This window comes from Strix aluco, chromosome 4, assembly GCF_031877795.1.
Source record: "Strix aluco isolate bStrAlu1 chromosome 4, bStrAlu1.hap1, whole genome shotgun sequence".
NCBI lineage: Eukaryota > Metazoa > Chordata > Aves > Strigiformes > Strigidae > Strix > Strix aluco.
The window spans coordinates 123,134,963-123,159,542 of NC_133934.1; the positions used below are offsets into that span (position 1 = coordinate 123,134,963).

Consider the following 24,580-nt stretch of genomic DNA (forward strand, 5'->3'; position numbering starts at 1 on the left):
TGATACAGAGTGCCTTTGGACATACTGAAGAGCACAGATGCAGGTGGGCGTGAGGATCTCCCTCTGCTTTGCACAAATTCAGACATCCACCTTGCCCTCCAGAGCAGTCCTTGTCTGTGTGCTCTGACATGAGTTTTCAGAAAAGTTCAGCCACACGTTCTGGCTTTGTGTCTGACCCCGGACACGGGCGCATATTGCATCACCCTCTACCATCCTGGTGTCTGCAAGAGAGGTGGAGCCTGCTTTGGAGGCTGTGTGACTGTAATCCATCATGCCTTTGTCCTAGCACATGGGCACAGAACATTTCAAAAGGTTTGTGCTCTGTGTGCCAGTGTGGGTGGGCTAGGTGTGAAGCAGAGGAAAGCCATGAAGCTCTGTTATATTCTGCCACGTTCCCCCTCCGCAGCTCTCTGCGGAGTCTGTAGGATGTGCTGCCCTTGGGATGAGGCCATAAAATCCTCAGGAATGGTGCTGGGCTCCTGGCTGAAGAACTGCTCAGGTACTGAGATGCCTGTGGGATCGACCTTCCCCACGAGCCTCCTCTGCCTCCCAGATGCACAAAGCAGCTGGCAAGGACAGGCGACTGTCTCCTGTTACATGGCCTAGCAACAGGTGTTAATTTGCAGTGGCGTTTCACTCGCCTGTACCACTTATCCTAGGTCTGAGTTGGTTTCTTGAATCATTAAGTCACATTTCTGCTTTTTCCTTGTTTCTGAGAAATGCAGAAGTTCAGTCTGGAGCTGCTGTGGCTGTATTTACAGTCCCTAAACACTTAAGCGTGGTCAGATTTTGAAAACAACTTCTGGTTGTTGGGACAGTGGAGGAGGGCACCTTGCTATGTTTCATTCCTGCTTTCTGGTATTTTTGAACTACAAATACCTGGAGAGATCTTCCTTTCATTTCTGTCCCATTATGTTGCACTGCAAGTTGCAGTACACCTGCTGTAGTCAGGCTGTCTGCATGCACGCTGGTGGTCTGAATGGGTCTGCGCCTCAGAAGTTGATTGGAGACTAGAAGGAACATTTTCTTTACCTAGGAGAATGTTTTTCAAGAAAACAAGGAGCTGAAGTTATGTTTTGCAGTCCCTAAGCTGTATTTCAGTGTTACATCGGATGGACAGAGCGCATGGACGAAATCCCACCGGGTTCAGGGGCTGCATTGTGAAGCTTTGGGTGCATAAAGCAGCGCTTTCCATCTCAGCATGTCAGCCCCAAGTGGTGGTGTAAGTAAGTGACTACATGCTGGTTATGTGCCGTGTAACAGCGCTGAGTCTCACCTTTGGTTCTGCGCCCAAGAGAGTGTCCTCTGTAAGCTCCAGCTATCCTGATTTTCCCCTTTAAAGTACGACGGGAGTCAAATTAGAGGAAACCTCTGAGGCTGGAAGAGAGCAACAGCTCGTCCTTCTATTTGGCAGCAAAACACAGGATTTCAAACTGTTTTTCTCCAGCTCAGTGCAGCTTGATCTTTTTCTGATCTCTGTTTTGTTGTTCCCTTTTTCAAAGGCCAGTAACTTGTTTTTTCATTTGTGATTTCAATATTTCCCCCTACCCTAAAGATGTGGTAGTAACTAAGCAGCTCAGCCTGTGTTTTTATGTCTTAGCTCTGATAGAATATATTGCAGGTGTGTTCTTTAGCCCATATTTGCTGCTGCCTGCTGACACTCAGCTTTACCACTGCTTAGGAAATTTGCTTGACTCTTCCTTGAAGCTGTAAGTATATGAGTTTTTGGTTATAAAAACTTACTTGACCATAAAAATAAATAATGTTTGGTTGTTAGTAGAAAAATGTGGGAGATGTCAGCATCTCCTGTGAAGGAATTTTTAAGTGAGTTCTCCACAACCCAGGGCACAAGGAACTGGAAATGGCCTTAATTCCCAAAATTGTATGAAATCTTGGGGACAAAATGTGGAGGTCCCTAGTCCAAAGCTGCTGGGAATGGAATTGTGAAAATAATTATTTGCTTTGAGTTTGGTAACTGAGTCTCCAAAATTTGGTGTGGAAAGAAAGATAGGAAATGGTTTCAGATTTTGTGGGCCCAAAATAATTGCTAGAGCTTTTTTAAAGCAACACTATTTTTTTGCAACTTGAGAGTGCTGGTTTCAAATAAAAGAAAATATTTTGGTTTGGGTGTTATTAATGAATGCAGAGGAAAATGGGAAAAGATATGAGCTTCACATGAGTATTAGGGCTTTACGTAAAACTGAGATCTCCATCTGTTCTCCTCCTTATTTAATCAGAATACTGGTTTAAATCTGTTGTCCACTGTAGTTGGAGCAAGGCCTTCAACTTGAAAAATCCTACCTCTTCAGTAAGTATCTTACCAACTGTGCTATCCCGCAGGTTGTACGTCTTCTGTTCTCCTCTGTTGAAGTTGCTTCATTTTGCAAAAAAGTAATTACAATCTCACTGGAACAGGAGCTGGAAATGTGTATTGCTTTGACTACCAGAGCAGGCAATAGAAACACATTTTTCTCCATCGTGATGGAGATTTCAGTATTTCTGTGAAGTAAAATGACTTCAGCAGAAGAGGTGGAGAAAAATCAAAATCTACTCCGTGCTTGCAAAAGGGGTTTGAAAGCACGTTTGCTCACCCAAAGGTGTTTCCAAGGAGTGTCTAAATGGCCTTGCATGCCATGAAAAAGCAAAATGTTTTCCTTTCAGATATGCCAAAATTACTCATATAGCTAATTCCAGGTTTGGGGATTTTATTTTTAATTGTGTGTTTTTTTAAAAACATTTGGCTGGGGTTTTACATTAGTCACACCTACATTTGTGGCTAGCTCCCACTGTTCTGTATCTACATCTTTCATGAATAAATGATTTGTATTGAGATGGGAACAAAAGGCTTTCATGAGCTTTAAACTGGACCTTTGGGATTACCAAACCTGGGAGAACCTTGAACCGAGGTGGAACTGAGGCAGGAAGCCAGTTTCTGCTACCCCTGCTTCTGTGAAGAAGATCCTTACTGCACAGGGTGGTAAAACCAAAGCAGGAAAAAAACAAACCCAAAACTTCATCCTTTCAAATATAGTTTCTATATCACGAGTAAGATGATCGGAGTAGAGTGAGTGGCAGGTATGTGTGTAACGCCTATTCACTGGCAAAACTCCCTGGTGCAGGGAAATTGTATTTGACGGATGTTTCAGGATCATCTGCAATTGTAATTTTGGTTTTCCTACGAATGTTAAACTCAACCAGCAGATGTGTAAAGAATACCTCTTCCAGCGAGTGACGCTGAAGCAGCTCATTTTGTCATTTCTTCTGGGTCTAGACTAAACTGAGGCCGTTAAGTCGATGTGCTGTAGCTGCCTGCAAGGACAAAGGCTGCCTTTTTGAGTCAAGATGAAGCCTGTTTTCCAGTGGAGGTTTGCCAGTGAAAGGCAGAACCTCAGCCGGACCTTAGAAACGCAGCCCTCAGAAAACCTCTCCGCTGTTATTGCTTCATCGAACTGCTAAAAATATTGAATGGAAAATGCAAGTATTAAGGAAATGAGGTAGATTTGGGCTCTCTGAGCTGGATGACTTCCAGTTTCATCAGCTTCCCGGAATCCTTGCTGCAAAAATGAAGAGCTCCTTGTAAATCTCAGAAACCTGTCAGTGTTTTTCCTCTCATGTGGCTGTGCTGGTTCACAGGTTACGATGCGTGGGGAGACCTGTCAACACTGAGCAGCGAGTACAGAGCTTACGACTGCTGGGATCGCTTGAGACAAATGCTCAAGCACGAGACCAAACCATGACTTTCCCAGAAAATTATCTTACAGTGCAGCTCGAGAGAGCAGGCTTCAAAGGAGCCGCATGGCTGAGCGTACATGACCTGCTCTGAGAGAGACGTGTGGGGCCATCTTCTATGGCCCTGCTAAGCTAAGAGCATTGAGAAGTCTTCTTTGGTCACGGGAGGTTCTCTTCTAAAATGATCTGCACGTAGCCAGAGCACCTGAGCAAGTGAGACCAGATTAATGTCACGTTTCAGGTTATGCAAAAATAAAAATGCAAGTTTTGGGTTTCATGTGACTGGAAGGAAGTCAGGAGAAGCTGGTATCCCAACTGCAGGAGGAGGCAACAGACGCTCTTAATGGGTTTAGCGTGCAATGTAGAGAAGCCAAAGGTCTGGAGGTTTGCCTGTGTGGTTAAAACTGTACTCACTCAGTGAGAGACAGACAGTTTAAATTCAATGGCAATTACTTATAGAGATGCTCTCTGGGAGGACGCAGCAAGCGCAGAGTGCGCTTGCACCTGCAGAAGCTCGTGCCATCTTGGTGCTATAGTGGGCATGGTGCGTTATACAGCTAGCTGGGATTTTGGGACTTTTGCAGCATGTCCTGTGGGGCAGAGACTGAGAACTGGCAGAGTGCCTGGTGGTGTGCTCTGCAGAACTGGCCCTGCCTTGTAGCCGTGTCTTGCTTCTGCTCCTCTGGCTCTCCATGAGGGACTGTAACCTGCCTCATTCAGTGTGTTTCTGCTGGCTCAGATATAAGGAAGGTGTATTTTGAGATATTCCCAAAGCGTGCCTGGACGTGGCGGATGTTTTGCGGAGTGGGGGGAGGTTTGCAAGGGGGATCTCCAAGCAAGTTCACCAAAATTCCCCTTCCAGTTGCACCTTTAGGGGCACCCCCAACAGTCAGACCTGCCCAGGACCAAAAAGGTGTTTGCTGGATTTAAAACCGAGCCAAGAATAAACTGCGCATTTCAATCGCATCATTGCAGATTCCTGGAAACAAGGCCTGCCTTCATTCTCGGAGGGCTTCCCTGCTCTGCCAGGAACCACAAGGAAGAGCAACAGGAGCTTTGGCTGTAAACTGCTGCTGAAGGTGTACTGTCATGGGCGAGCACATACAATACCTCTCACTGTGCTCACTTAAAGCCTTTCCAGGATGAGCCTTTGCCCACATGCCTTAACAGCCATTTTTAATTCTCAGAAGGGCAAAAATAAGTGTCTTCTGCTGAACATCCCACCCAGAGTAAACACTGCAGCATAAGACAGGCTTGGGCACTGTCCTTGGCATCCAGATTTCACTGGCCACCGGACAGCTGGTGGGCCTGCTGGGAAGGGCAGAATCATTGCAGAGGACTTTTTGTTGGCTTGTGTTGCCATGCCATGTTAAAGTTGAAGAGAGAGGATGTATGATCTTGCGATTAAGATCTGGAGCTGGAATTCAGGAAGCTGAATCTGTCTTGACTCTGGGGAACACAGGCAAATTTCTTAACCTCTACCCCTCACTTTCCCATCCATTCAAAAGAGGCTAATAATAATTTTTCTTATTTCTTTAGGACAGGATGTGGCTCTGATTGTCCAGCACAATGACTCATTGATCTTTCCACTGCAACAGTGAATTTGAGGGAGAGCTGTCTCAAGCTCCAGAAAGTCTTCCAGTGGTGGTGTGGGGTGTAGAAATGCCAATGCATAACAGAGCAGTTGACCACCTTAAGATTTAGTCACTTTAAGATTATAGATGGAGGATGAACAGGATCAAGCTGGATTCATCTCACCCATAGGTTTTCATATTGATATGGAGGTGCCACCACCTATGTTACCACCCTCCCCGCTGCTCCCCCTTTCTGGTGTCCAACCAGAGAGCAAAATGGATCAAGTTCCAGCATGGATTCCATGAAGGGGCCCTGAGACCCTCAAGTGTATGTAGTTATTTGATCCTTAAAGGGGCATCTGAATGACTTTGAAAGAGCCTTTGTCTAGGCCTTTAAGGTGTCCTCCATCTCACTAAAAAGGCAGTGGTAACAATTCCCTGCCTCAGAGCTGCTATGAGGGCGCTGCGCAGTGCTTGGACTGATACCTGAGCCCGTTCAAAAAATGAACTGTGACCTATTTGTACTGCACAGAGCTCTCATCGTAACTCCTTTTCTCCATCTGTGATTGTGCCTAGAGCTTGTCTGGCAGCTGAAAAGCAGAGGTGCTACAAGCTGGTTTGTATTTTTAGGAAGGCATTACCTAATTCTGCAGATGACCCCGTGCTTTCTGGTCATGTTCCTGATGGCGCTTCTGGCTGCAGGCTATTCCCTCAAGCAATCTCAAGGTCAGGCAAGCTGATAAGCTTTGTTAGGGCTCTGTCATTTTGGCAGCTCTGCTTTTGACAAGGAGCTCCAAGGCTGTTAGAGGTGATGTATTGGAAAATGTGCCTTTCTGCAGCTTGTTTGGCTGCAGGTCTTTTGTGACAGTGACAAGGACGTCCCCACCCCAACGAGCACTATGGGGGACACTAATTTCTTACATTAGTGCAGTCCTGCTGGAATTGATAGATCTGGGAGGACTTTAAGACTGCATCCCACGCTGGCCAAAGATTCCCCCTGCCCGTGTGGCATGGTGTTGGCAGGGAGTTTCTTTTCTCAGCTTGGATAACGCTCCAGGTGGTGTTTATCAGTCAGGCTTGCCCTGATACAGGGAAGTCCAGGACTTAACCCCCAACACCTCAGGAGAAGAGGGGATCTGCTGCCCCTCTGCAGAGGCCTTGCATGCCTCCCTGCTTCCTTGCTGTGTGCTCCCAGCGTGGCGCTTTGCTGAATCAGAACATGTCCCGTGCGGTACATTTTGCTGCATCATAACATCGTTACGCAACTTGACAGCTCTGGCAACCTCTGCTCCAGTGAGTCCCAGAGCTAAATGAGCAGGAGCTCTGCCAGCCAGGCTTGTGGTGTGTTTGGAAAGCCATGTGGGCGAACTTATATAGCACCTGCCCATATCAAACGCAGTTCAGTTCGGCAGAATGATGTTTGTTCCCCCCTCCCTTTTGTAAGAGATGAAGCAAAAGAAAACCCCTCCTGTGTGACTTCTGTTTATTTTTTTATGATGATGAGGCTTGTCCAGTTTACAGGTTAAGCTTCTGAGGCCTGGGATGCTGCCTCCGTTTGTGCTGTGGGTGCTCCAAGCACGTAGCGACTTGGTGAATGATTCTCGTTACAGGGACTTGAAGCTGGACAACGTGCTGCTGGACTACGAGGGTCACTGCAAGCTGGCAGACTTTGGAATGTGCAAAGAGGGCATTCATGATGGCATTACCACAGCTACCTTCTGTGGTACACCAGACTACATTGCTCCAGAGGTATAAGAAACCTTTTTCTGGCCAGAAAAACTTGATTACAATATGAAAAACATACGTTAGCTTTGGAACAGCAAGTGTACTCTGATGTCTTTAGCTACACCATTTTTGACTGCTGGGTGCAAGCTTTCCTCCTAGGTGCATGCTTGTATTATCAGTCCCTTGTGCAAGCAAAGCACGAGTAAATCTTCAGGCTGCTGTAAACACCAAGATAAATCTATGTTTTTCTTTAAGAAATGTGAGGTGAAAAATGGAGGCACAGCTGCAAAATCTTGAGAGGCACATACAGATAATACCCAATTTGATTTGAAAGGAGATTGAATTCTCCCTTGTTTCCCAGTTCCTCTTTCTACCTCCTCCCCTTCCCTGTCATTCCCCAATCTCATTACAAAATTACTAAACACCTCTTTAAGGAACAGCTGCCCTCCAGATGTTGCCAGATGTTCTGACAGGGTTTCAGATCCTTCTTCAACACAATTGAATTTTTGTCTGTGATTGGTGTCTGTTCCTTTCTCACACACTCGTGTTCCTTCCCCTCTCCAGCTGAAAGCCTTGCCATTGGAGCTGGTAAGTATTTCCTTCCCAGAGGCAAGGAAAAAATGGTGTCAACCCACACACATGGCTGCTCTGCCTTTTCGGAGGCTCAGACAGTTTTGCTGAAATGCCCCTTTTCCTCTCGATTAGCCCTAGCATTATTTCTGAGGGCTTGTTTCCCAGGTGACTCTGTGAGCAGCCAAGCTAGTTCAGCCCTTGTTTAATGGATCTGATGTAACTTAGTGCAGATCTGGGGGTTCCCAGCTTGAGATCACCTGTATGTTCCGGGGCGTCCAGCCAGCCTAGCAGAGAGCACTGTTAGAACACAGCAAATACTTCTGTGTTAATGTTTCCAAACCCTTTTTCCTCCTCTGCTCAGTTTAAGAAACTTCAGGGTTGATATTTCTTTCCCATCCCTCCTTCAGATCCTGCAGGAGATGCTGTATGGCCCTGATGTTGACTGGTGGGCCATGGGCGTGCTGCTGTACGAGATGCTGTGTGGCCATGCGCCCTTTGAGGCAGAGAATGAGGACGACCTCTTCGAGGCCATTCTGAATGATGAAGTTGTCTATCCAACTTGGCTCCAGCAGGACGCAGTGGCAATCCTCAAAGCAGTGAGTTTCTTTGGCTGTTTGTATGGTCTCTGTCCTGGCTTTCTTCAGTCTAAATCTAGCAAAAGAAAACAGGGCTGAGGTATGGCCGCTCAGAAATCACAGTTACCCTGACCCTGACCCTTTTCTTATCTTGGATTGAAGGGTAAACAAAAAAAAAAAATCCTGCCACACTTAGGTGTGTTTGTATAGTTATGTCCTTTATACAGTTCAGCAGCCAACTTGGCAAGCAAGATGTGTGCATATCTGTGTGTCTGGGCATTTCCCTGCTGACTTAATAATTTGCAACATATGGTCATCTTCCAGAACAGAAGCAGCAGGTATACACAGTATTTAATCAGTAATGACCATATGAATTCCATGAGACTGGAGTGGTGAAGGAATGAAGTCTTTGTGATAATCCTTCATTGTGACTGTTGGTAATGTCAGCCATCCCCCAGGAATTGCTGTCTACCTGCATACAGAGACAGGATTTTTAGTTTTGTGTGTTTGGGGAAAAAAATGAGGCTGGGGAGAGCTGTTGCTGGCTACACTTAGTCCTTGTTCTACCATGTATTCCTGAATTTTCTTAGGAGCAATCTTATCCGCGTGCCTCACATCTTTGCCTGTGACATGGAAATGAAACTTTTTAAGATTTCAGGCTGTGTGTGTACAAACAGTGCCTAGTGCACTAGAACTGCCTGGCTTTACTGTAATGAATCAAAAGGTGATTAAATATCGAAGGTGTTAACATGTGAATCTGGAGACCTAACTTGGCTGTTCTGCTGCTGACTTCTTCCTGCCCCTGATCAAATCACTTAATATCTCTAAGCACACTTTGGAGAGAGAGAGAGAGTATTCCCTTTCCTTGCAAAAGCACTGTGAACAAAGATGCATTTAAGACTGGATACTACTAATTATTGAGGTGATAGAGGGATCTAAGAAATAGTTGGGTAAGATAGTAATTCATAGTAACTTGTGGAGTGCTGACTCAAGGAAATGGGGTAATGAATGATGGGACCATGTAAAGGAAAGAGGAGAGGTTGTTTTCATCAGAACTTTAGTAGCAAGAATCTGAAAGGTTTCTGTTATATATAAACTGAGCAACTACCTTCTGTATCTGAAAATGCATCTAATAAATTCCACAGAAGTCAACTGAGAATCAAATCCACTTCTTGAGGAGGCAAAGGGCTGTCCTTTGAAGTCATAGGTTGTGCTTAGGAGTGATCGTTTGTCATGCTGAAGGCCCCCTTGGGTTTTGGAAATAACCTACAATGTATATTTAAAAAAAAAAAAAAAAAAAAAAGGTTCAGACTCATTGCAGCTTCTGGAGCAGCATTCATGTTGTTGGATTGGGACTCTTGAATGCCTGAGCCAATTCCTCTTCTGCAGTGACAAGTAATAGCAGAGTGGATTTGTTGCACGTATCTTGCATAAGCATGAGATGGAGGTAAAATGTAGTTAGATGCTTATCATAACAGGAATTTCAGGGTATAATAAAATATGATTTGTGTTTTAGCCTCTTGATGAAATGCTTATTTTCCTAATTCTGATAGGAACCTCATGGAAACAGCCAGGGCAAGATGCAGTCACCCCAGGCTGCTCTAGCCCATGTTCAGAGCCCAACTTTTGACAGCGAGTCCCTTCTGTGATTAACAGGCAAGCAGCATGATGAGAAGCACTAGAGAAAGAGAGCCAGAACTGAGGAGGGAGCTAAGAATTTAAATAAAGATCAGCTGAGTGTCTCCAAAACTGCATAGACAACTTTGCAGTTGCTGGTTACTTGCCTGAAAAAAGGTCTCCTCTCCAGCCATTCTGCTTGTGTGCTGTGAAACCCAAATGGAAGCAAAACTACCTCTCTGAAATGCACGTGTTGCTCAAGAGAAGCACTATGCTGTGTCTGCTTTGAGAAAAAGGTTGAAATTTGGGGCATTAACAAGGAGCCTTGTGATAACTTGTGGGAAGTTGCAACAGAAATTTTTACTGGACCTTCAGTTCTTCGGTGTTTCTGTTCCATGGGTGGCCGCTACCAGGAGGTGACTTTTGCATCTTATTTTACAGGCTACAGCCTGGATTTCTGCAGCTTCATAGCTGCTGCTTTTGGGATCAAGAGCTGTTCACTAGAAGAGCTCCTCATTTCCTTCTCCCTTTCTTATTCTGAGTTTTTAGAGGCATCAGAACATGTTGGTTTTAACAGGAAGAAAACATCCTGTCATGAGATTGTCTGGGGCTCTAGATTAAAATGGAAAAAAACCCACACGTTTTGATTTCTTTAGAATGATAACAAATGTGATCACTGCTGAGGTATTATATTCACAGTGTACTGATAATGTTTGGTCAGTATTCTTAGGTGTCACTATAACACAGAGTGGTGAACCTGGCTTTTTTGTCCCCTCGTGACTATTTTATGAAGGAGGACAGTAGATTTTCTAGCTGCTAAATGTGTAGTTTTTTTTCTCACAGACTAATATTATTTCTCTTAGATACAGCATTATTGCTGTGTGACCATCTTCTAATCACTGCTGTGTTTACCTCCAGGAAAAAGTGAACTCGAGCTCCCTGATTTACAGCTATGACCATGCTTTCTAACCCATGATATTAAGAGCTCTGGAAAGTCAGACCACTCAATTACTGCAGTGACATAAATGATTATAAGTAATTACATGGTATGGGAAGCCTATGGAAGACCAGGGAATTAAACCTGGGGTCTCTTGTATTGCAGGCTAAGGCCTTAATAGCCTTAATAACTGGATTATCCCCTCACTAAAAATTCTGGCCTCTAACCTTGAACAGGACTAGTGAGAATTCACTTAGTCAAGAGTGGTAAAAAGTTCTGAAATGAAAATCAAATTCTTCTTCCAGGAAGACGCAATTAGGTGTAGGTGCTTAGAGATGCTCTACAAATGGATATATCTAGGTTTAGAAAGCACTTGATCTGTTTGCCTTCATGAAGAACTTCATTGTAAACAAGGATAATAGATTTTAGGACCCATTTCATGGATGCTGTTATTTTGGTTTGCTTTCATTTACCTTAATTGTGCTTCACCAATTTCCTCCCATCAGAAACCACGTGCTTTCTGAAGGTTGCATCCTGTTCATCTTTGCAGTTTCCTGATAATAACCAAAATATGTCCTTAGGACCTCATTTAGATCACTGGGTGTTCCTGGCGTGTTTTTGAGCACTGGTATCAAGGAAAACAAAACCAATCTCAATGTTCAGAGACCTTGTTTAGTATTAAAAGCAGAAATGTTTGTGCTCTAGAAAAAGAAGTTTTTATCCATTTCCCTTTTTAATGGTTTTTTTTTTTGTCCTTGATATTTTCCCTTAAGAGCTGGGGAAAGAGTAGGGCAGAGCTAAATCAGTGTAAATCAGCAGGATTTTGCTGGAGTTGATATTCCCAGAGGAGGGAAGTAGAAAATCTCACTCGTGTACCCTGCCCCATCTGAGTGTGTCACTGGGGAATTTAGGTATTGATGGTTCAAGTCAGGCAGAGAGAACTCAAACTGAGGTCTCCCCTGCTTGTGTGAGCAAGTCAAACTGAGCATGTATTTGCTTGTGGGAGTAAAAAAAGTGCAGAAAAGGAGAATTGCCGATGAATGGATTCAGACCACTTCAGCTCATTCTAAATGTAAGTTTTGCTTTGATTTTGATTCCTCCCCAAAAAAAGGTTTCTCCATAGCCCTACCTGAATGCAGTCACAAGGAGTTTATGCCAAAGGAGCTATTGGGTTTGTGTCTGTAAAAGAAATGCTTTGAAATACTCTTTGCCATCAGCTGACAGAGTAGTCAGCAGTGTCTGATGATGAAGAGACTGTGAAAGAGAAACTTTGCGAGCAGGCAGAGAGCAAAGACTGCCACACCATATCTTTTACGGTGAGAGTGCAGCTGGAGTTCGCTTTGTTACAGCATGTCAATGTTCTGAATTTGTAAATTGTCACTAGCAAAAAAGGTGGCTTTCCAGGCAGCCAGAGGCTTTGGGATTCAGCTGAGTGAACTGCAGAATGAAATACAATCCTCTCATTTCCCATAAGCGGGGTGGTATTTTGGCAGCATGTTTCACTCGCTTCATGTATGACTTTCTCAAATGCAATTCAGTCACGCTGTCTTGCTCACAGTCAGGCTTAGTTGGAGGAGAGAATGAAGGGACATAGTGAAAATCGGGTCTCAAAAGTCGATGGTGTAATGGGAAGAAAATTCACAAGGAAAGCTGCAGGGATTTTCCTTTCCAAGTCTGGTTTCAGATGAGGAGAGAAGGGCTAAGCCTATTGAGTCGCTCCATGGACTGATGATCTGAAGTAGCAATGGTTGGCCCAAAGGCTTGGAAACTTGGATGAGCAATTGCAGTTTAGATGTTTTCACTCACAGAGCCAGGTAACAGCAAGGGGCTAAAAAGCAGCATCTCCCCAGGAAAGTGGTAGAATTGCTCTGCCTGCTTCACCCTGGATTTCTGAACTCCTGTCACAGCTCAGTCTGCTAAAGCTGAGGATATGTCTTGGCATTTGTGTGCCAACCTACAGTCTTAATGTGAGCTCTGAAACACTTCTGACCTGGCTGAAATGCTCCTTCCAAAAGTGAGGCTTGGGCAGCCTTGCCTGTAGCTTTGTATTTTGGGGACACAAATGAGACTAAAGCCTGTTCTCCCTCCAGCTGGTTAAAAACATGCATTCTGAAGAAACCATTACTGGAGATAAGAGATGGGGTGGCAAAAATGGTTATGTCCCCCTCCAAGTGGTTTTCATGTGAAAAATAAACTTGAGACAAGAAAACAGAAAGGGGCAGAGGAAATTGGCTCTGGTTTTAGCAGCCTGCACTCCTGCCCAGTGCAGGTGGAACAGCACAAGAGAATCCAAATGCCAGTGGATTAGTGCAAAGAGTTAGAGGTATTGAAAGGTGAGGGAGCTCAGCTGAGAGTAAACATGACCCGTATCTCAGAGAAAAATGATTTGCATCCTTGGCAAAACAGTGCCAAGGATGCAAAAGAAAAGCTTGAAGCTGATCTGTTTTTTCTAGATAACAATAGCCTGGAAGTGACGCTTTCTCAAAAGGTTTAGTCAACGCTCTGCTGCTTCGTGTCACTAAGTTCACTTCCCCTCTACAGATACCTCTGCACCCGCTAACACCACTGAAGTCTTAACACACACACACACACACAGAGACCACCACTTCCCCATCCTCTTTTAGACTTTGCTCTTGCAGACTTGCTTTAAAATGCATTTTGCTCTGCTGTGTTAACATCAAGGGGCTGTTGTGTCTGGGAATTACTGCTTCGGACTCAGCCACGGCAATAATGATGCTCTGTGGGCTGGCAGGACCTGTGCTTTACGGACTCATTTTTGACTGTTAGAGTGCAAGGTGAGGGAGTTGGGATTTCCTCCCCAGCTTCTGCCAGCAGCCAGGAGGGAGCATGCATGGCTCTTGGGAGCAGCCAGAGGGAGAATGGTTAAATGTGCCACAGTTTAAATTCAACCCCTTTTGCATCCAGACAGCCTTGAAGCCTGATCAAGAAGTCAAAAAAGCCCTGATCTAGAAAGGAAAAGCCTTTTCTCCCATTCCTGTGAGCCCATGTCACAGACTGAAACCCAGAAACTAGAGTTTTTCAGTTTGTTCCTTAGGTTTTTTTGGCTTGTTTGTACAGGCACACACTGCAGTATTCAGTACCGAGGGCTCACCAGCCATGTAATTTATCCCCCTTTGCTAGGAGGCAGCACACATTGGTTTTTTTGTAGAGCAAGAAAAGGGCGCAGGAATGTTGCAGTGCAGATGGCAACCAGCGACTTCATCTTCAGCAGGAGAGAGGTATGGCAGCCCTTCCACAACAGCTCAGCCAATTTTCATGTTGTTAATTAAAAAAGCCACTCAAAACTTTCTACAGAAGTTTGTCATTCCTTTGCTGCCCAGAAGAGTGAATATGAGGCTGCCTTAGGTCCCTCAGTCACTCGGGTAACCATCAGACACAAGAGACTTCCCCACAAGGTGCTATAATGAGTAGTGTATTGCTCCACCAGCAATTTCTCTTAAGTTGATGGGGGGGAAGCCTGTGGATATGATTTCAAAATGTGGCCCAATTCTACCTTAAAACAAGAGGTTAAGTTAGAGGGCACTGATAGTGAATTGTAGAAATGCTTTTTGTATCCATATGCATATGTAGAAATAAATCAGGTAGCGGTTGTGTGTGTATGTTAGGGTTTTCTTCTTCCCTAAATTTCTAGGTGATACTAGATGAGGAAAAACTAAATCAGAAGTGTACCCTCCTCTGCCTCTCCTTCCAGTGAAAATGAGCTCATTGTTTCACAGGAATCCTGAGTGACGGCTCCTAATGAGAGATAAATTTGATTATTATATTTGTGTGTGTGTGTGAGTTAAATTCAGGACCCCTGGGGAGTACAGGGTTCAGGTGGTTATTTCTTGCCATTCCAAAGAAAGTTTGAGGAACTAATGTCCCACGTCTGGCTGGATGCAGGATAACAGCTCCAGCAGAGTCCTTGGAGACTCGGGCTGTGCTGCATGTACTTACCATAACAGGGTCAGATGAAAGAAGGTTGGAGAGATACAAAAAAGAAATTTCCCTAGGGCACTTCACCTGGGCCCAGCTGAAGGAGAGAAAGCAAAGTGATCACTGAGCTGTGCTATGGGAGGAGTAAACTGCCTATCCTAAAGGGATGCCACCATGATTGCCCAAGCCCTTGGTGAGGACCACTTTTGCGTATGCTGTGGCTTATTTTCAGAAAGGCTTTCTGGATGGTGAGTGCTCTGTGCTGAACCAGACTGGCCGCACTGCTGTAAGCAACTTGAAAATGCCATTCATGAGGAGAGAAGGCAGAGGCCAGGGTTTTCACAGCCGAAAGACTTAGAGGCAGATTTTTTTAACGTAATTGAAGTGAACAGTCTGCGGTGACAGAAGAGTGGAGGGGAAAGGGCTGGTTTTGGACTGCTGGCAAGGATGTCTAAGTTCAGGAGAGATGTGGCTGGTCCAAGCTGCCTACTCGCTGTTCACCCTGAATATCAGCACAGAGGGTGAGATCTTCTGAACTGTTCTTTGGAGAAGTTTATTCTTGTCATACACTGCACTTGCTCTGGTTCCAGCACCTCTGGGTACTGGGTGGTCAGAACTAGCTGTCATCAGCTCAGACACTGTGGTAGGTGTCTGCATCCTCCCTGCACGCTACAGCAAGCAACACATGACTCAAAATACCTGTGTTTTGCTTGGCACATCCAAGCACAATGCATATGTGCTTCCTGCTGCCTCTGTACCTCACCTTTTTTCTTACATCCTGGGTGGTCAGTTTGGCCACTGTGTGAGCTAGACCAAACCCCCATGTTTGTGCTCCCCAGTTCTCTCCTGAACAGTTACAAGGTGTGAAAAGAGGCAGCCATATGCTGCTGGTGCAAGGTTGCTTACATTTCCTTTACATCACTCTGCACAAGGCATATGTCTCTCCTTTGCACTTACATCCTACGGATGTGGGCCAGGTTCTTTCTTTCCAACAGACAGAAAAAGGCAGATAATCTGTTTCACATGCAGTGCTGGAACAGCCAGAATGAACTTGTTTCTGAATGAACCAGATGCCGGGAGTATTTTTTAGACAAAGATTAAAAGGAAAAGGAACAACACAATGGTGGACCCACTGAAATCAAAGGGGGAACTAGATGAGTTCACTGCTTTATCCTCAGAGCTGAGGAGCCTGCTAACAAAGGCAGATATTAAAAATGCCTTCAAATGTGCCAGCAAATTATTCTCTTTGGCATCTCTTCAGAGTTGGCAGGCTCCGTAAATCCTCTTGCACAGTTTGATTAAGCTTTGGCTGCCAGAGTCAGGCCAATATTTGAATCTCTCTGTGAAACTCTGCCGGATCTGTGCAAATGTTTTTTTTTCTTGATTTTGTGTTTTAGAAATGCTTTCATCTTGCATTTCCTGGTTGGCTCCGGAGCCTCTGCAGCAAAAGCAGGACTCTGGAGCCTGTCGTTTCCCAGCTGGGGAAGAGTTCTGCAGTTTTAAATGATCTCTTGTCTAGACCATTTTTGCCATAAACACACACTGTGGTGAAGTGACAAGGCTGTGCTCCACCACAGATTGCCTTCTTACCTCTTTTGCCTGAGCTTGCATATCCATCTCTGTAATATGCTGTCTCTTACTCTTTGCTTCCTAATTTTCAAACAACAAACAGCTTTCCCCAGTGATTTTAATCTCTTCTGTTGATTGATCACACCCCTTTCTGAAGTGCTCTTCTTCCCCACAGTAATAGTCCCATGCTTCTGAATAATTCACTGTGAAAGAAAACTAAACCCATCTCTATATAGCTTGCCAAGGCCAAATTCATCTTGAAGTAGTCATTAGGTCTTTTACCTTTCCAATAGGCTGAAATTAGCTTCTTGTTTAAGTCTGCAGCAGTGTGCAGGCTTAGATTTGCTTCATACCAAAAGCTCCTAACCCAGCCTATTGTAATGTCAGGTGTGACTCATCCTCCTCTTTCCTGCCAAGAATGGGGAAAAAAAGTGAAGGAGCATTCACTGTGCTGACTTTGTCTTCCCCTTCTTTTTCTGCTTGCTCCTGGGTGCTCAGGAAGAAGGAATTCCTGTGGCTGAGCCTAAGACTTGTGGCCTGGGCTCCCTTCTCAGCTCTGCCACAGTTAAACAGTGCAATTATAGACCCTCAAAGGCTTTTTGTTGAAGTCAATTCAAATCCAATCTTAGGGGAAGGCCCAAGGATTCCCTGGAGAACCTGGGTCCAACCTGGAGATGGGAGTGATTGCTGAATGATGGGACCAGCTCTTGCTGTGCAGCCCCCAGCAAAGGGGGAAGGTCCATCTAACTGGGAGGTCTCAGCACCACTACAGGGATAACAAATCTCCAACTGTCCGAGCTATTCAGGTCTTACTCGTCCTTCGAGCTTTGAACTTTCTAACCTGCTGTGCCTTTTCAGGAACTTTAAAATTTAAAAGAATCAAAATATAACCAAGACCACAAAAAAGCTCCTTTGAAGTATTTTCCTGTGATTTCTCTTTTTTTCTTAATTGGCCTTTACAGGTTTGTCTAGGGCACTTTAGTCCCCTTTGTACTTGACCCTATGTAAATAGGCCACCCACGGTTGTGTAATAGATTCCTGGTTCCTATTGACAAGGCTATCAGAAAAGGATTAATTGTCTTCCCAGGCAACCCTAGGGAGACTTTACCACTGCTTAAAATGAGTGGGATCATGCCCCCAGTCTGTTAATAAGCGTGATGCTCATTCTCCCTCCATGTTTGTGTTACTCTGATTGATGTATTGATTTTGTAATTGACCTGAATATTCCCATGTTGTACCTATTGTCCAATTGGGGTAATTTAAAAACAGCAGCCAGAGTTTGATACTGTCTGAGCAGCCTGTGCAGCTGGTGACCCACGTGGGAACTGGGGTTGACTCATCAGTTCTGAAAACACAGATTTCTGGAGTGACATCTTGACCAAAACCTATGTTAAATATTCCATATATCTAATGCCTAAAGTTAGTTTCTGCTTATTATTATTTATTACAGGAGTACCAGATATAGAAGTGTCGAAAATCACTAGCTATCATCAGGGGCCAATATGCTTTTGATACTTGTGGCCTTTTCATTCTACATTAGTGTTGATGAGTTATTTGTTGATGAGTGGGGAGAGGCAGGGAAACAGGTAGTTTTCAGCACAGCAAGGAAGTCTGTAGCTATTCAGATAACATTTAATTCCCATATTTTGGGCCAAGTTTTCTCCTGGTGATAGTCAGCAAAGTTACATCAGTTTACACCACCAGGAGATTTGGAGCCAGATTTGTCTGTCCCACACATGAGTTGCTCCATCTACCTTGGTTTATCTTGCTAGTCTCTCTTGCTCAGCACTGTTTGCACTACAGTTAATCCTTCTTGTTCCCTTGAGCTTTAACTGGGCAGCATCGAGCAGCCATTTCTGCGCTAGGGGAAAGCGAGATCAAATTTGTCTGCTTAATATCCACCGCACTGACATTTGGTCCTCTTGCCTGCGGCTGGCACATTAAACATGTGACTTCTGTCATGCTTATTGTTACAGTCTTCTGGCTTTTAGGAGCAGGGCTGAAGACTGGTTTTTACTTCCCTTCCTATTCCTTTTTTTATCTGGAAAAGGAAATAATGGAGATCTCTCTCTCTCTCTCTCTTCCTCCCCCCCTCCTTAAAATGCTTTCAGGGCAGTCTTGTACTTCTGAGCCTGGCATTGCACTCACTGGACCTTCTCTGCACTGAAGGATTTCACCTGCTCACAGTTTTCTGTAGCCAGGACCCCAGCACGGGGGTGGAAGCACCCTGTACACACATGGGTCGCATTCTGGCTCAGCATCACAAAGAATTGCACTGGTACAAATCAGGGCTTTTAGCAATCGATCCTGCTGTGTGCAGGGCCAGAAGCTGAAATGCCACGTGGCCTCTAATGGCTGCAATCAGAGTAAATCCCCAGTGTAAAACAGAGGTAGCATTCGAGAGCGCCGCAATGACTCCAAGTCCTATTCTCAGCAGCACATCCTCACTGAAGGTCAGTAGGACTCCGGCTCCCAAGTGCCTGGTTCACACCCACAGCCGAGTTGCTGCAGTTTAAGTTACCGGGCACCAGCTGAGCTGCCCTAAGTACCAGGACTTCCGTGGGAGAGCTCTCTGACCACCCTACTCCGAGGGCCGTGGAGCTTCAGCTGACACCATTTAGTGAAATCGGACTGCACTGACTCTCTCGCTCCCTGTAACCCACTTGTGTGTCTGAGCCCAGGATTGCTCTTGTGCAGGAAGGGAGGCACGCTTGTGAGCATCGCCCCGGCAGTGCTGTGATGGAGGATGATAGGACCCTTGCCCGAGAGAGCAAAAGACAAGACTGGCTCAAAATGAGCAGATTTTTATTAAAAAAAAAAAAAAGGAGGAGGAAAAAAAAAAAGTCTTTCTGCTATGCTAATCCCTCCTGGCTTCCAATCATTAAAAATAATACAGACATTAACAGACGGAGCCATAGAGCCATCTTTCTTCTCCTTTGTTTAGGGGTGGATGAAGGCTAATGAAACCCCAGACTGAGAGTTTGTTTGCCTTACATAATAGGCGGCCAAACTGTTTTCAGCAACTGCAGCATTCAGTTGAGAGATTCATGGAGGGAAGCCTTAATTAGAGTAATTGCTCTATTTATATAACGATTCCCTTTTGTCTGAGATCAAATAGATCTTTGAGAAATCTTATTTCCTTTTGAGTTAATTTCTGCCCTGTTAGTTTAGCTCATGAATCTTAATGAAGATGAGCATGTTGGGTATCTCCTGATCTCCCTGCTCTCCCTCATTACTAGAGGGGAGACTGTGGGGCATTAATCTCCTGTGCTGCTGCTGCTTTTCACTTTGGTAGCAACATGGGAGAAACACCAACAGGCAGAAGATGTTAGTACCATGAACAGGGAAATCTTGCGTTCCTTTAACAGTTTGGGCTTGACTATTGCATTGGCAGAATCCTGAATAGGTGTCCTCTGTGGCGTGTGGTGTGACGGAGGGGAGGTGAGACTGAGGGTCTGCTGTTGTATCCGTGACAGGTTGCTGTTGGGTTCCTGGCAAAAAGCAATGAATTTCTCCGGGTCTCTGTTCCCTGCCTGTAAGATGGAGGAGAGCCTCCATCTCTGCCATGTGCTTGCATTTGAAAGACGAGCTGCTCAGGGGCACAGCCTTTCTCTAACAAGGTAAATGGACCCTGCCCAAGGCAACAGAGTCCTTATGGGAGCTGGTGCATCTTAAGACTTTCTTTAATACAAGAAATAATGATTTCTTCCTTGTCCAGATAGCTGATGATGTGAAGGAAATGGCTGAGGAGGAAGTTGTATTCCTCTTCCTGAAGTGCATTACTTCTGCGAAGGGGTCTGGGCTTGTTAGTGTTTTCTTAGAACACGATGCAATTTTACGTAATCTAGTCACAGTGATGTTACTTATGAAATTAGTTATTCTGATGCAAATAGCACAAACATGAGTTATGTAAAACCTCTCAGGAATTACAGTGCTGAGAAAAGGGTACTTGTAAATTCAAGGAAATTAATGCTTGGTAACATCTGTTTTGTGCAAACATCCCTTCAGCGACTTCCAGGCCGTTAGGCTGATTCGTAAACTCAGCCTCTTGAGACAGAAGTTGCAACGCTGCATGTGAGCAGCACCAGAGAAGTCCAGTACAGCCTTGCCCAGTGGACTGGGAGACCTGGAGCCCTTCCCAGGATGGTCCAAGCCATGTAGTGGGTGAAGGGGAGGACTGGTGCAGGTCCCCTGCTCTCCCTCACCTGCTCGTGGGCTGAGCTCCCAGGGCTGACGCACATTTTTCCTAATGGTTGGCACTGCTGTGTCTGCATTTTTTCCTTGTAACTTCATGGCCCCTTCATGGACTAATCTCCAACTTTTAATTTCTTGTCATGGCTTGCTGCATTTTCTTTTAGTAAATGTTTTCAAATGATCTCGTGAAGTCATGTTTTTGGCTCATTCCAGCTGCTGGTTTTGGCTGCAACGATGCTGAGAGGGTTAGTTGAGGTCAGTGAGAGCCTTGCTCAAGTTTGCTGTTTGTCAAACTGGTGTAGCCCAAAGAAACCCAGTCTGTGGATGCTTCCAAGGGGCTCTTTACACTGGGAATGGGATCGTTCCCCATGGTTGTATGTGATCACAGAGCAATAACTTAATGGCTTGGTTCAGGTTTAAGATTGAATAGTCTTGCTATTGGTTTTGCTTGGGAGGCATCTTGGATTTGGGTGATCACATGTTTCTTTTTGCTGAGGAACATCTCTGGTTTGCCTTGTTGCTGTTGAATTTTTTTCTCTGTGTTTCTTCACTGAGTTCTGTGTGCCAGAGGTTGAGATTCATGCTGCGTTCTGGATTATTATGCAAAATTAGAGATACTCAATAAACATTAGGAGATGACATTTTACCATGAAAAACTTTCTGCTGAACATCTTTTTTTCATCACCTGCAAAAGTATTGGAGGGTTGTACTTTGCAGGACATTTAGGGCTATCCAATCTGTGAAGCAGGAGCCAAACGCTGGCCTTCCCGGGGATGCCAGGAACAGTCAACACTGTAAGACATTTTCCAGCTGTTTCTGAATGCAGCTGAAGGGATCAGGTGAAAGATTAGCTGCCCTTCTGAAAACCTTTTCCCTGCACAGCCTGCTTGTGTGCAGAGGGCAGCATCTGTGTGCTCTGGGCACTCAGCTTTATCCCTCCTGCTGCAGAAGTCTCTCTTATATGGTCAGAGACATGGGTATGGGCTCCAGCTACTAATTTCAGAGATGAAGGCTGAGCTTGTAATTAAGTTCCTCAGAAATCCCAAGTTCTTTGTTTGCTTTGCTAGGAGTGCCGTCAGACAGGAGAGGCGGCATGAGAGGGGGCATCAGATGCTACACTGTCGAAGCAGAGAAACATCAGTGCTGCCTAAGGCAGAGAGAGAGGATTCATGGGCTTTTGAGCCTTTGAGAGGTCATTATAGTCTTTTGGGTTTTCCTGCAATACTAGACAACACAAATTGAAACTTCATCTGTTTCTTTGTCAGTGCAATAATTTCTGGTGAATCTAAATAGTGTTTGAGAGGGTTAGTTATTTGTTTGAGTGGAAACTGGCTTAAAAAATTTCATCCTTTAATTTTATATACTTCTCACAGTAAGGCAGGTAACTCTGTTCCAGTGCAAAACATCAGTACTGTCTCTGTTGGAGTACTGTTAGCATGCCTGCTTTTCGGCCCAATTGCCAAATAAAGACTAGAACCGCTTCCCAGAGAAAACACCCCACCTTCACCAGCCTATGATGGATCTGCCGCCTCCAGAATTCACCAGGAGATTTTATGTAAGGGAGGAACAGCAATGGCCAATCTCTTGTTTTCTGTCACAGCCCCCAGGTGCGGAGGTGTGTGTACATCCACAGGCTGAGTAACCTGATGGGATGCTGTGGCTGCCCAGAATACAGGAAGATATTTCACGTACTGCACGATGCTGTTTAAAGGCAACATTTTCAGTGCTGGTTCCCATGCACAGATGCAATTGAGAGGTCTCTGTGCAGCGTACAATACGTTTATTAGGGATGTAAATTAGTGATAAGAGATTGGCTGTCCTTTGAAATGATATCCCACCCTTTTGCTGAAGACTAATATGAGTTCAACTGCCATGAAAGGCAGGCATCTTCACATTGTGTTGATACTCTTTGTAGAGTGCATGGTTTATATTCACTTTCAAGGTCCTGCTAGCCTGTGTTAGGTGCTCGCAGTATCTGGGAAACAAGCTTAGAGAAACCTGTCCAGAGAGGTGTTGGTGGGTCACTCCAGCCCTTGATACCCTTGTGCTTCAGAGCCCTGATTTTACAGAGCAAGAGAGGCAGCAGCACTGAGCCAGGGGGACATATTCCAGCAGTGGGTGAATTTGAAGCCTCTGCTCTCCTCCTGCCTCCTTTGGGCACACAATGCAGGGTAGATGGTGTCTAGAGTTACCCAACTGAGGTTTCTTAATCTGTGGGTCCAATGCTCAAATTGGAGATGTCTGGTCAAATTTGAACAGACATTTTGTTTTGAATGTAATGTTTTGCTTTTTCAGAGCTCAAAACGGCCCACCTCAAGGGATGGCCCTTGCCTAATCCTCATTGTCCTATCAAAAAGGGTGTTTTAAGCAGCCAGGAATGCATTTACGTTGGCTCTCAGCTTGTTGCATTGGATGCCTTTGCTTGATGCAATTTTGGCATCATGTGGAATAAAGCAAGCAACTAGGAATGTAAACACACTTTTATATCCCAGGGCTCTGAACTGGTCTGGGAATGGGCGGTCCAGTTTAGGTTTTGGTCTTATATGGTTGAACATGAATGGGAACCCAAGCAAATTGTGATACCAGCCCTTTTCAGAGACACTTGCTTTCATGATTTTGTTTTTCCTTTCCACATTTAGCAGAAGCTTCCTGGTATAATGGTGGTGGTGGTGGTAGGTCAGGAGCCAGGAGACATGAGACTTATTCCCAGCTCTCTCTCCTTTTTGTCTTGTCTTTTTGGACTGTTTTGGTCTATACCGCTCCCAGCACCAGTGAGCTCTGATCTTGTTTAAGCTTTCTAGGTGTTCCAGCAATGCAAATAAGAGCTAGAGAGGTGCAGATATCCATCTGTGGGGACAAAGAAGCTGGGCAGGGAATTTCTAGAAAAAGACGGAGCTGCCAGGAGAATTCTGGCCTGTTTTGCAAACCAAAGAAGTTTAGTTCAAGACTTGCAAAAGCTTGTCTGAACCAGGCCTCAGAGATTTTGGCTTGACCCATTTCTTGTTTGGAAACCAAGCTGTTGTCTGGGGATCAGTATCCCACAGAAATTCTGGGGCAGAGTCTCTTGGGAAACAAATTGTGTTTGGGTTCTGCTGGTAAAAAGGGAGAAGAAAAGGTTGAAAGAGTTGGGGAGACAGAAAAGTTCTGCTTGTCCTTGGGCCTGACCCTGGAAATGCTGCATAACTGAGGACTGAAGAGTCCAGAGAAGCATGGGGAGACCTCAGCTGCAGAGAGCTGTGTCAGGTTTGCTCCTCTCCTGGTGACTGCTCTTACAAACCTGGATGCACTCAGCAGATCTTTCTATTGATATTTTGGGTGGAATGGTGGAACAGTTCTGCTGTTAGGGAATCCCATGGCAGCACACGTCCTCAAAGAGCACAGGAGATCAGGCTGGAGCTGGAGTTTTTGTGCTAATGTCATCAGAGTCTCAGATCTTGCAAGGTCTCAGCTGCAGATGCCCCATCTACTTTGGCTCTGAAACCCCCTCAGGATGGGGTATTGGGGAGATTTCTAAAATAAATCTGACAGTCATCTTTCTTCTCCCCATCTTCTCTCTAGGTAGGGAATGACTAGACTTTTTATCTGCTCGTCCTGGGAGAGTTTGTACCTTCTGAAAAGCTCCTACAGTCAGAATGAAGTTGGTCTTTCGCTGCGCCTCCCCTTCTTTTCATTTCCCCATTGCTGAGATGCAGCAGACTTGGTCATTCCTGAAACAGTGACCGATTGTCTGGTTTAGCTGGTTTAGCTATTTGCTAAACATAATGCTCTTTCATCTTCGAGGAAATCGTCTGGACACCTCCACCAGAGTGGAGCTTGCTTTATGCTGCTGTTTCAATAGGCAAATAAAAGCAGCTATTTTCCCAGTTTAAACATAACCTGGTTTCTCTAATGAATTAGAAATACTTGAGGGGAGGGGAAAGATCGTTTTTTACCAAATTTTTAAGAACTCTAATCCTAAATTAACAAACCAACTAGCTCTTTTCCTGCCTGGGGAAGGGATTCCCCTCCTCCCTCAATATTTCCCTTCCCCTTAAGAAATATCCACAGCACTCACACTTCATCACTCTTGTTGGGACCTAAAGGGCACCCACCAGGGCCCTCTCGTGCTGTGTGCATGTACAGCTTTTCTCATCGCTCCCTGGCAAACCAGG

General features: G+C 45.0%; 1 protein-coding gene across 1 annotated transcript in view; it reads left to right on the top strand.

Annotated features, from left to right (window-relative positions):
* PRKCH (protein kinase C eta) overlaps positions 1-24,580 on the top strand; it is a 119,464-nt gene that overhangs the window by 91,685 nt on the left and 3,199 nt on the right. Inside the window, exons 11-12 of the mRNA XM_074820931.1 lie at positions 6,914-7,052; positions 8,009-8,197. Coding sequence (XP_074677032.1) covers positions 6,914-7,052; positions 8,009-8,197 — 328 coding nt within the window. The remainder of the gene's footprint in view (positions 1-6,913; positions 7,053-8,008; positions 8,198-24,580) is intronic.